Below are 12,656 nucleotides of genomic sequence, written 5' to 3'. Positions count from 1 at the left end.
GGGGGAGTGATCATTTCTTGCACGGAAAGTAGCCTCTATATAGTCCCCAGGCCTCAAAATACCAAACTCTACTCAAATTGAGTTAATAATAGTATATTACTAAGTCTTGGGGAATTGACTAGAAACCCCCTTAGTAATTTGTAGTAACATTGACCCTAGTATTGGAAACGACGTACCCAAACTTGGTCAAAATCGTACTATAACTGACAAAGTTACTGTAGCTCAAAATTGTCTGTTCTGTGTAAATTTACTGCAACTCAAAAAACTAAGTATCAATATTACATTAAAGCGAGTATTCTAATATGCTAAATGCAAATACTGGGTGTCACGTTTATTATAGTACAAATTTTAATGGTGGATAGTACCACTTGTTTGAGGAAAATTAGCCCAGGGAGTGGGTACTCTATCTTTTATCTGACAGGGTTATAGGGTTTTTCGTTAAAAAGCTTCACTTTCCCAAAACAATCACAATTTCTCACAGTGCGAAATTCGATTGCAAGCAGTCTGCGATGCAGACAATGACCTCATTCGCTGAGTTTGCTTGCTAGGGCTCGTTTCCTACTTCTTGTACTAGCGGCTTGCTTCAGCGGCTAAAACATCTTCTGGAATCATTCCCGCAATTATGCATGCTGCCTGTGCGGAGAGCACTTAGCCTATCTGTCTGCGATTTTCTACAATTTTTATCGCTGAGGCTCACACTGGTGTCGCGTATAAAAGAACAGAACTGACGTCTCACGGTAAAACTGATCGTCGACTGTGTTTCCGGCCGCCTATATTTGGAAACATCCCCATGTCCAGCTGATGGTCGCTGCGTTTTGCCCAGTAGGCTTTAAATGACGTTCAAAACTAAGCTTCGAGTCGAAAGTTACGCCCAGGTATTTTAGCAGTGACAGATCTGAACGGTTTTTCGTAAGAAGTACCAACTCCGTCTTTTGTTGTGAAAGCCTCAGCCCGATTTCTTCAAGTCAAGACTTGGATTCATTATACTCCATTGCAAAGGACCCAGAACAGATCCTGCGGAACTCCCACGTGATATCGTATGTATGTATGATTATACTTAATGTGTAATTTGGCTTCAGCCTGCCTGCCTATTTTGTCAGAAACAAAACCTTATTTGAAACGATCCAATGTCTGTCCGTCTGCCTGTTGGTCTGTCTATCTGTCTGTCATATCCGATTTATTCGGAAACGGCTAAGGCTATTGCTGCGAAATTTGTTGAGAACATGTGGTCTGAAAAGAGGGGACTCCCCCTACACATGAAAGAGGAAGGTGTAAACATTTTCTTCACAGAATATGGCAACGTGGGATATCAAATGAAAAGGCGATTTGATTGAGTGATTTTGAAAACTCGTCTTATTTATCTAATTGCATAAAACGCAGAGTAGTGAGGGCTCAAAGTGCCCCCTCCCCCAGACAAGTGTAACAGGTCTCGATCTCAGAGCCTATCCAAAGGAAACATGCGAAAAAAATACACTGGTGCACCTTTATAAAATCTAGGCCTCAAAATTCATTCCATCCCGATACCTGCGCAAATAAAGTTAATAATCGTAAATAGTCATAGAAATATCACACGAAGCCCCCCTTAAGTTCCTATAGATACAAAATTTGGTACGGTCATAAGTAATAATATTTAAATCTAAATTAAAAACGGACATATTGTCATGATCATATAAAGTGAACTCATATGAATGGCTGAGTTGGACATTTCAAGAATTATTTCGAATTTTTAGCTACATACGAAGGGAAAAGTGTGCATAGGAAATTTCTCACACACAATACACACAAAATCTTTATACCTGAAGCGTCCTGTTACCGGTATTCCGACTTGTTTTAGTTATTTGTACATCAGTATCAATTACTCCAGGCAGACATATACATTTGTAGTATGAGTATTGAATAGTGTCCAATTAAGATGCCAAGATACCACTGGTATTTACGTACATATTTACAAATATGCAAGTATGCTTGCGCCCAGTTTCCGGTGTTCTGACTTGTTTCGATTGAAATAATAAGGCATTCATCCTTGTTAACCTGATGAATGTAGATCTTAAGAAGGTCATCCCGTGCCATCAATTGTATCCAGATATAGCGTAGAATATTTGGATTAAGTGGTTTTTCAATATCTTGAGTCATTTGGAAATTACAGTGTTAAACAGCTATGATGTCATATGTCATAAATCTGTCGATCGTCATAATGGAGCGCGACTTTACCGGTCCAAATGACACTCGACTAACTTGGTTATAAGGGCAAGAATTGTAGCCAAGAAGCAATAATCAACTTCACATGACATTTCTCAAGAAATTGAAGGTGCATGTTGAAAATCGGGTGCCACCATAGCACAAAATCTATCCAACGAAATTCTTTTAAAATGGTCGTAACCTATTCAGAACATTTTTCTACGGTTCGCAAACTAAGATAATTGTGAAAAAAAACATCAATAAAAGAATAATTTATACCTTTCTTTATTTTTTAATAACTCTAGTTTGCGAACCTAATATCCTTAAACTCACACGTTAAAATGTCGTTTATTATTTTTTTTCTTAAAAATAAGCAGAAAGCCCTCTGGTGTGGCACTTGAAAAATACCTTCTTTTGAAGATGGGTGTGTAAGTTGGCTCCTACTTCTTGAAAAAATCACATCTATATTTTCATTCGGTTCTCGAAAAAAAATCCTCAAAATAGTGAACCTCGGGGGTCATCAACGATCCTTAAACGGTCACTTACGATATTGGAACTGGCGCCCCCAAGGTGCCCGAGCAAGTAGTTCTGACCTGCGTCCTAGGTGATAGCCTCAAGGAAGCTTATCGGTGAAGAGCGAACTGCTAATAATCGACACACGCCGGGACACACTGGGAGTCCATAGTCAACAAATCCTTGTCGACATCGAAAGGTTGATGTGAGCCTAGCTTTGTGAAGGTGGTAGTTGAGGCGTGTGTCAAGAGCTTACCGCTTCGAGACCCTTGTCGGGCAGGGTGCATTCAAGTTGCCATGAGCGAGCATTGATCCGTCCGTGAGTTCCAGGATCAGTTAAGCGTAGATCAGGCCTCAAAAAATGGAGGCAGGTACTTAGTCCCCGAGGATATACCCGTTCCTGACTATAGCAGACCACTCCCTTACACACGATGGGCTGTTAAAATTTAAATAGCGAATAAAGACAATAAAGGCAATAAAGACAGTATAAATGAAGAAATAGTGGGAATGAAAAATAAGTTGGCTACGTTTGCACGCAGCACGAAAAAGCGCCGTTCGCCCCAGCCCCCAGCGAAGGACACATCCAGCGCTGAAATACCTGATGAGACATGGGGATACGCAAATAGACAAGAAGACTGAAATGCCAATCCGCAGAGAGAGATACAGCGGAAACTGCTGAAACTGACCAGATGTTTTCTAATACAAGCCGAGTAGGGACGCTGTCGGCTACTGTGGCGAAAGTCGAAATATAAGGGATGCGTGACAGTTGTGAAGCTCACGCGGTCTACGACATTCTTCCATAAAAACACCAGTAAAGTGTTGAAAACGGGCTGATGGAGCTGAAGGAACTCCTAGACAGAACTTCGTACTACAGGCGGACATGAAGAGTAACAGAAGATGCGTGAAAATAGAAACAACCGCGTTCCCGCTGAGAATACCGAAAGCGCCAAACGGATTGCAAACAGCCCGTTGTAAAACGAACTGGGGAAAAAACGAAAAGAGTAAGAGGGAGATTTCACTCAGATACTTTCCAGAGCTCAAGAGAGGAAGACACAGAGGAACAATAGGGTACAACATGCCGCGTCAATAGAAAAACCTCTACCTAAAATTAAGGCGGACACAAAGGATAGAACACAAAAAGAAAAGGTTGAGAGGTGAAGTAGGACTAGGCGGCCAGCTTTACTTATTAAACTGACGGAAGGCAAGACCTTTGCGGAAGCCCTCAGTGGAATCCATTATAGAATCAACCCTGAAGATAGCGGGGCGAAAGTGTATTCCATTTGGAAAACAATGGGTGGTGGAATCGGCTTAGAACCAAGGACAACAGATAAAGGTACGTTTTGTGAAGCAGTCAAGGGGTTGCTGGGAGAGAATGTTTTGGTTTCTAGCCTATAACTTACTTATTACCGAGGCCTTAACTGTCTCACAGAAAAGAAAGAGGTAGAAAAGGCCATCAAGAGTAAATGTCCGGAAGTAACCAATGTTCGGTTTAGTATGCGAACTCTCGAGTTCAAAAACTCGGTGTGGTGGAAGTTGCGGAGCAATACGCGAGGAAGCTTGTAAACAGCGGAAAAGTCAGAATTCGTTGGGTAGTATGTAGAATTCGAACCCGAACCGCCCCCAGATGCTTAGATTATGGGCGCTTGTCTGCAACCAGCCTGGGACCTGACAGAAAGCCAACATCCCGCAGATGCGATTTGGCAGACCATAAAGCGAATACCAGCAACGAAAAGAGGAGTTGGGTTCTATTGAAGGATCGTGGTACGTCTGACGACAGTATAGCGCACACTTCGTTGTGTCCGCTTTTCAGAGAAAAACTGGAAAGAGCTACGTCGCGGTCAACATTATCTGCATCCTACAGATAAATATACACGGGAGTGCAGCCACTCACGAGTTGCTAACTCAGTGGCTGTTGAGACGAAAGCTGATCTAGTACTCATCAGTGAACAGCGAAACAAGGATCCAGCTTGACGGCACGCCGACATATCAGGTACCGCTGCTGTCTGAGTTTGGCACAGCACTTGCTTTAAAGTTCTTGTCCAAGTGGACGGTTTTATCTGGATTCGATGTTCAGGGGTAACGTTTTTCAGTGCCTATCTAACATAGAATGAGACGATGGCAGACTTTTGACCCAGGCTTGATGATCTAGGGGATGATATCTTGGACACAAACTGGCGGATACTCTCGGGGGTGACTTCAATGCCAGTCCACTTGAATGGGGTTATCAAATAGCGCCGAGAGCAGGACATGTAGTTTTAAATACCGGATCCACACCAACGTTCCGGCGCCCAGGCCGCCATGGAAGCATAATCTTCGCTCCGGAACCCCTGATATTGCTAGTGGACGGGTGGCGAGTTCTGAAAGACTTCTCCGCAATCAACCATCAATACATTGCTTTTGAAGTGGTTGGTACAAACTCTCGGTGAACGCCACCCCGGCGCTTTCATTGCGTGAAACTTCGCAAAGGTGAACACCGAGAGGTTTTTCGAAACTCTTGGGGCCGCTCTGGGGGCCACTCTTAAGGGTAATGCTGCTATCGCTGAGACAGTTGTAAATTTAGTTATGAATAACGGCGCCATGTTATGTATTGGTGGACGGCGGAAATTGCAGAGCTGTCGCAGTCTCTGCCGCTTGACATAACGTCTAAAAGGCCGGTGGGAGGCTTGCACCATAATGACAGGGTATAGATCAGCCATAAGGAAACTCCTCAATGCAATAAACAGCAACAAAGCCCACTGCAGGCAGGACTTGGTCGACAGGGTGAATGGGAACCCATGGGGACTCGGTTGCGAACTGGTAATATGAAAAATCTGAGCTCTGCGGGAACCCTGTTCACTTAAGGCCGAGCGGATGGATCGCATTGCACGGGCATTACTCCTGCGCACCCTGCACAGGATGATGACGGCGACGCAGAGCGCCGAGGACTGCCCAATTTTCTCAATGGAAAAGTTGGAAGAGGAAGTCCTCTCTGTGAAAAACAAGAACTCCCTTGGACGCGATGGTATCTCAGCAGAGGTATACAAACTGGGGACGTGCAGACGGAGATTTAGCGACACGGTAGTTCGGCTTTAGAGCAGGGAGATCCACAGTTGATGCTGTCATGCAAGTCGTGGATGCTTTCATCCAGTGTAAACGCCGAGCTCAACGGGTAGTGTTCCTCGTAACGCTTACGGATATTGAAGAATTATCTGAGAAACCGGTTCCTGCTGTATATGACGCTAGAAGATCAGAAGGAGTTGGAGGTCAAGTTGGGGTGGAGGAGGAGCCATCCTAGGACCGAACCTGAGATGCCAGAAGAGTCGCGCCTGGTCAGTTATACTGATGATATCGCGGCGCTAATTGCTGGACGTATTGTCCAAAAAGTGCAAAGCAAACTTGGCATATTGATGTAAGCAGATAGATGACTGCTCATGGTTTCAACCGTGAACTGGAAAAAAACTGAAGTGGTCACCCTAACTAAATGGAGAATTCTGACCTTGCATCCCATATCAATCTGTTAGTCGATAATCGAGTGAAAACCAACGGTAAAGTACCTTGGATCGACTCTTGACTCAAAGATCAGCTTTTCTACCATGGAGTAGAGAACAAGACGGCAGCTGGAGTTTCCGCCTTAAGTCGGCTAATGGCAAATATAGGATCGCCTACCCCCTTACAGGTGACGTGTTCTGATGAGTTCAACGCACTCTATTCTGCTTTATGGCACAGAGGTATGGGCTGGCGCTCTTGGCAAGGAGGTATATTGTTACCGTCTTGCACGGTTACAGAGACGCGGAGCCCTGCGAATGGCCCCTCCTCTGAACTGGGTGTGATGGCGATCACGGGAGGGATCCCCGCTGCCCTTCTTACTAAGGAGCATCAAGGAGGTGGTTGCTTGTGAAGAACGGCAACGTACACTAGAGGAGTGGCAACTCTCTTGGCAAAATTATAGTAGAAGCAGATGGACTGCGCCACTAATTGGGGACATGCGTAACTGAATCGGAATCATGGTGAGACTGACTATTTCCTTACCCAGTTCCTAAGTGGGCATGGAGGTTTTCAGTCGTACCTGCACAAGATTGGAAAGGTATGATCTACTGATTGCGTGTTTTGCAGTGAAATTGTGAAACACCTTTTTTCATGTGGAAGGTGAGCTGAGATTCGTCATTGTCGAGGAGATGCTGAGCAGCGCTAACAACTGTATTACCCATTACGTCTGAATAGAACTTAACCGGTGAAGGGGCCGCATAGCAGGGGTTCCTCGAGCTCACAGTCCTCTCCTTCCTCGAACCTCCCGTTGGTGAAGGGAGTTCCACGACTTGAAGGTTTCGCAAGGCGGGAGCCCCACTGCTTCGTTGCGCCTGAGAAAGCTTCTTCGACATGTTAGCAGCAATTTCATCTCTCTGATTGATCTTCTGTATGAGCGTTTCTAGGGTCACAATGTACGGCGAACAGTTTAATGAAATCAGTGCTATGCAGAACTGGCGGAGAAAAAGCTCGTCTCTATAACATCGGAGGGTGTTGGTAAAGGGTGTGGTCAGTGAAGTGTAATTTAGCACAAACCGCTGATATCGCCTACACATTCTGAAGAACCGCTCCACTATTTCCAGACGGCAAAAATCGAAGGTGACACGTGCTTTGTTGGCGTCGGTATAAATTGTTTCTTTACCCATATGCTCTTTCTAGTAGTCGATGACAGTCTAGTGCATTCTACATGCTTATCGAAGGTTGGAGCTGCAATAGATTATTTTATACAGGTTCATCGTTATGAGAACGAGCCAGCGTTCGGTGTCATTATCCCTAACGAATGTTTGACACAAAATTACGCGATTGTAATTACTCGTGGCATTTTCGAATTTTCTATTTTTTTAGATTCTGCTGCAAACCAAACGCACCATATATAAAACACAAGAACTTTTTTGCATAACGTGAGAAAGACTGAAGGGTCCAAAAGTCTTCACATTTCCAAATTCGACTGTTGCGGAGGAGCACCAGCACATTTCGAGCTGCAGGGTGAACGTGCGTGACTCTTGTTACTTTCGAGATCACTCTGGCCTCGTAATTGACTATAGTCATCTCGGATAGGATTCGATCGAGCAACATCTACGTTCATCACGTACTGGCGATCGTCGCCTTGTAGGTTGGATACAGGGATCCTTAGAGACCCACTCCGAGGAAAAATCGTGTAGTGAAACGAAACATACATGCTTGTGAAATGGGCAAGTTGCAGGGATCCAACAAATGGTACAATCCAAGATACAATACAAGTACAATACAAGTTTGGGAATATTTGGGTTGAGAAGGAGGAAATTAAGTCACTAAAGTTTGTTTTAGAAACAGCTTAGATCTCCGGGGTAAAAAACATTTGCCGCTAATAATACAACTTGGGATCATTCCCGCCTGCAAGTTCTATGAAATTCAGTGCAGATTCTTTCACTACATTGTGCAGAAAGCAACTAATAGAACTTACGATTAATCCAAGGAGATCCTTTACGTTAGAGTGACATCAGACTATCTTTTATTTAGTATAGAGACTTTATGCCTGAAGATATCAGCCTTCACTTTTGCATTACTGCAACTAAGGGTTAGTTTCAAGTATGAGACTAGTTCGAAAATGGCATTCCTTCAAAAGGCTTCTCACTTCACATCTTTCATTGCACTATTATTGATTGTTATTTCTAGAATTTGAGGACAATTTAGCTAAGGACCATCGAAGCTGGGATTTTTTATTCTCAAACCAAAATTTAAACAATATTTTGACACTAAACATCACAAACACAATTTTTTCATGCTAGCATTTTTTTATTTCCAACAATATTGTCACATGTTCTAATGATATTGCACTTTATAACGATGAAGATGATATCCATTTATCTGGTGAATTCCTTACAATACAAGCGGAGCGGTGTAGGAAGCAGCATAAGGACTAACATATGCTGCCGAGTAAGGAGCTGAGTAGGCAAGTGGTGCAGTATATGCTGAGTAAGCTGCTGGTGCTGCTACATAGGCTGCGGCTGCCGGAGCAGTGTAGGAGACTGCGACTCCATAGGGCTTAGCAGCAACGAAGCTGACGAGAGCCAAAACAACGAGAGCGAACTGAAATTGAATATTATTAAAATATTAGAAACTTCAATTATCCTTAAGGTCCTAGATTAAGGCAACTAGGACTTACCAATTTGAACATGTTGAATTGATAGTTTGGTATCCTTACGTAAAGCAAGTGAAGTGGTTGTGAGTGACTGTGATTATTGACTGAAACTCAATCGCCTTTTATATAATTACTCCAGGCATTATTCTGCCTAAAGACCGAGGTATCTCAAGTTCTTTTTTCATTTTTCATTTCAACTTAATTTGACGAAATTTGCATTGACAACTGATAGAATCATTGCCAAGCGATCCAAGTATGAACATTACGTATTCAGACCGCATCCAGAAATCACTTACTTATGACACACATTAGCATTTCGGTTGTTTAAACTGTATTAAATTGAAAGTTTGCTTTATCACGGATTTTGTCAACAGCTGGACAGACGAGGAATATATGATTTTATAATGAAGTAATTAAGGTGAAATATCGTAACTCGCGTTTCGATCTACATATGTATCTTACTATCAACTTAAATTTACACATATTGGATCTAAAATGAACCATTTGGCGTGAGCTTCTTCAATGGTTTCTATCCGCAGAGTTCAATGAATTTCTTTATGGGCCTGGCTTGAATCTAGAGTGAAAATCTAAATATTTTAGATAGTACTGTTTCAATTTTGTTTATTTGTACCTGAGTATATATACGTATAGTGTTTCTTTCCATTCTACTGAATACATAGAGCCCTAAACTATGAACTAAGCTTGGATGATTGATCTACTCTTATAGTCATGCTCATTCTGTAAAGACCTAGCCGCGAAATTCTTATTTTGATATTAGTTGGTCACAATTTTCCACTAGTTGCAGCAATCCTAACGATATTTTGACAATTTAGCACATCCATGAAGTCCACTATTTGTGGACAGTATCGTATTTGGCCATTGTTCGTGTGGAGTTTGGCGGACAATTGAACACATATGAGGTTGCAATAGTTTTTTTAATTACAATAGCATCCAGCGTCGCATGTTTACATATCAAACAACCTTGAGTGTGACTCGCGTAGTTTATCAGGCTTCACTATATTTATAGAAAAATTATCACAAGCGCGGCTTGGATGCATATGCCTCAAGAAAACTGGATAAAGAAGAAAGTCTGCAACCCGGAAACTAAGAATAAAAGAAATAAAGGAAGAGATAACGCAAACAGGCAAGAGCCTGCTCCATCTAATTTACATTTCGCTTCTGTTCAATATTCCAATTCAGATAGAATTTGCAATTGAATTACTTAACAATTTCATTCTGTTTTGTATTTGAGTCCAATACTAGGTGGGAGAAATCTATTTATGGCCTACTTATCCAGTACAACAATGTGGGTCTCGTACAAGAACATCAGATGTTTACCTTTTCTTCAGTAACACACTTTTCCAGGAGGAGTCAGACAGAGAATCTTTTTCTTCCTCTTAAGCAGAATAAATTCCATGAGGGGACAATTCCTGACTATTTACACACATATCAATCCATTCATGTGCATGGCAAACGGTGTCCAACGTGGGGACTTTTCCACTGAGGAGCATCTCAATTATAACTAATCCTAGAGATGCCAGAAGGGTGGGAAACTAACGATAAATTAAACGAGGGTATAATTCGTCACCGGATTATTTTTTTAGTTTAGTTTAGTTAACTGGGGGGAGCCGCAGCTCCGAACACTCAGACCATTGTAAGGCCCATTGTACTATCCCCGTAAGTTGCCTATTCAATGGCTTCCTACCTATGGCGTTCGCAGGCTTTAGCGAATCTTAAAACATTCTCCAGAGGGAGAGAGTGTGCAGATTCTTCATTGAAGAAAACCTTGCCAAGGTGTCTTCGTCTGAAATCTGAGGATGCCGGGCAGCTGCATAAAAAGTGAAGGGCCGTCTCCTCCTCCTCCTCAAATTGGCTGCACATAGCCGAAACCACTACCCCAATCTTTTCCATATGGTAGTTTAAGGGGCAGTGTCCCGTCAAAAGCCCTACTAGGGGTTTCATGTCTCACTTCTTAAGGAACAGCAAAAATGCCTCTCTAATGGCCCTAGGCTCCTTCACAAGGATTTTCGCTTGCCGACAAGAGTCCAAATTTCTCCACTCGGTTGCGTGAATCCTTGCAATTTCACCCTTCAGAGTAGACTTGACAGTAGATGGTCGGATTCCAAGAGCTGGTTCTGGCCCTACCATTGTGGATCCAGACCTTCGGCGAGCCAGTCTGTCAGCCTCCTCATTACCGGCGATGTTAGAGTACCCCGGCACCCACATCAGGAATGTTTCGTTCAGTCGGCCAAGTTTCAGCAGCAAGCTTGATATGTAGTTGCCATTTAGTGCTGATAATGCGACCCGACTGTCGGAACAGATTCGAATGGTGCGACCCCTCCATTTTTGTCGCAGACATTCTTCTGCTGCCAATAAAATGACATATCTCCGCCTGGAATATGGTCGTTATTTTTCCGAGGGGTCGGGCCAGTTCAATAATCGGATTCTCCGAGAACACCCCTGCGCCCGATCCATCCTCCATGACTGACCCGTCGGTGGAGATTATTAGGTCTGTAATCTGAAAAGACTCATGGCCACTTGTCGACCATTCTTCTCTTTCGGTGATTATGACAGTGTATGTCTTTTCAAAGACGAATCTGGAAACCATATGATCGGTCGGCATCAGGGCTACCGGATGTTTTTCAAGGAATTTCCAGATAGACGCATGACCGTTTGATTGGCCGCCTTTCCACGCCCCAATGGTATCGAGCCTATATGCGTCGTTGACTGCTTTCCGTTTCACCTCCAAGTGAATGAGGGGGTAAATTTAGGATAGCTTCAAGTACCGCAGTCGGCGTAGTATTCATTACTGCTACTCACATACTGTGCTCGCAAACTTGCCGGTAATTATTACGGCTAGCTCGTCCGCAAATGTTTGCACGACAACTTTTTGTCCTCCAGGAGCCACAGGAGGGTATCCATTACCAAGAGCCATAACAGTAGAGAGAAAACTCCTCCCTGTGGGTAGCCACTGAGACATCCTGCTTCAATAGACTTCTGGCCGACCGGTATGAGAATTTTTCTCCACTCTAGCATGTGGAGGATCCAACTGATTAGCAGCGGTTCGATTCCATGCTGTCTTGCCGCATCACAAATTGCCGCGAATGAGGCATAATTGAAGGCACATTCGATGTACATGAATGCGCCTAAGGCGTATTCATTTTCGGACATCGCCTTTTCAATTTTTGCCGTAAGTTCATGGAGTGCTGTCTCCGTGGATTTGCCTTTCTGGTAGGCGTGTTGCCTATGGTGAAGTAGCCACTTAGGAATGTGTGTATCCCCACCGGATTATTTACATCCAGTAACAGTTTTTTTCGCTTTTCAGAGCAGTTTGTCTCAAAAAATGCGGCTAGTCGTGTTACTTTTTCCACTCTTTTGTGGTGTAGTTTTAGGAAATTTTGGGTTTCAACGTCTGTCCTTGTTTTAACTTAACCTTATGGAGACTTTAGAACAGTGTAATAACTAGTGGATTGCGTGATAACAATCCGAGTTGGAGAAATCAACTGAGCCCACTCAGAGCCATCCGAAAAACATAAAGAAATGTGTGAAGGTCTATACATAACTACTGGGGTTCTACTGAAGTATCCTCCACCCCCTTTTACACCTCTGTGCCAATTAGGCTAACCAATGCGGAAGGTCCCTTGGACATTTCACTCTCACATCATAAGCAAACATTTCACGCGTTCTTGAGCCAGTGGGTGGGACCACAATTTGAAGTATAAAATGGGGCACATCACACAAAAGTGAAACGTAACAAACGCGAAGCTGAAAATGAGAAAACAAAACAAAAGGCACCGACCTATCCATGCATAGGGTCAAGAGTCGAAATTTGATTGTAATG

General features: G+C 43.2%; 1 protein-coding gene across 1 annotated transcript; it reads right to left on the bottom strand.

Moving 5' to 3' along the window:
* Positions 1–8,448: 8,448 nt before the first annotated feature.
* Positions 8,449–9,000, bottom strand: LOC119648868 (vitelline membrane protein Vm26Ab-like). Its single transcript, XM_038050755.1, has 2 exons — positions 8,840–9,000; positions 8,449–8,763 (listed from the first exon to the last, which is right to left on the bottom strand). The coding sequence occupies exons 1-2, from the start codon at positions 8,849–8,851 to the stop codon at positions 8,554–8,556; spliced, it is 222 nt and encodes a 73-aa protein (XP_037906683.1). The 5' UTR covers positions 8,852–9,000; the 3' UTR covers positions 8,449–8,553.
* Positions 9,001–12,656: the final 3,656 nt, after the last annotated feature.

Source organism: Hermetia illucens, chromosome 2 (assembly GCF_905115235.1).
Source record: "Hermetia illucens chromosome 2, iHerIll2.2.curated.20191125, whole genome shotgun sequence".
NCBI lineage: Eukaryota > Metazoa > Arthropoda > Insecta > Diptera > Stratiomyidae > Hermetia > Hermetia illucens.
Note: the sequence above shows the minus strand (reverse complement) of the source record. Positions and strands in the feature narration are given on the sequence as shown.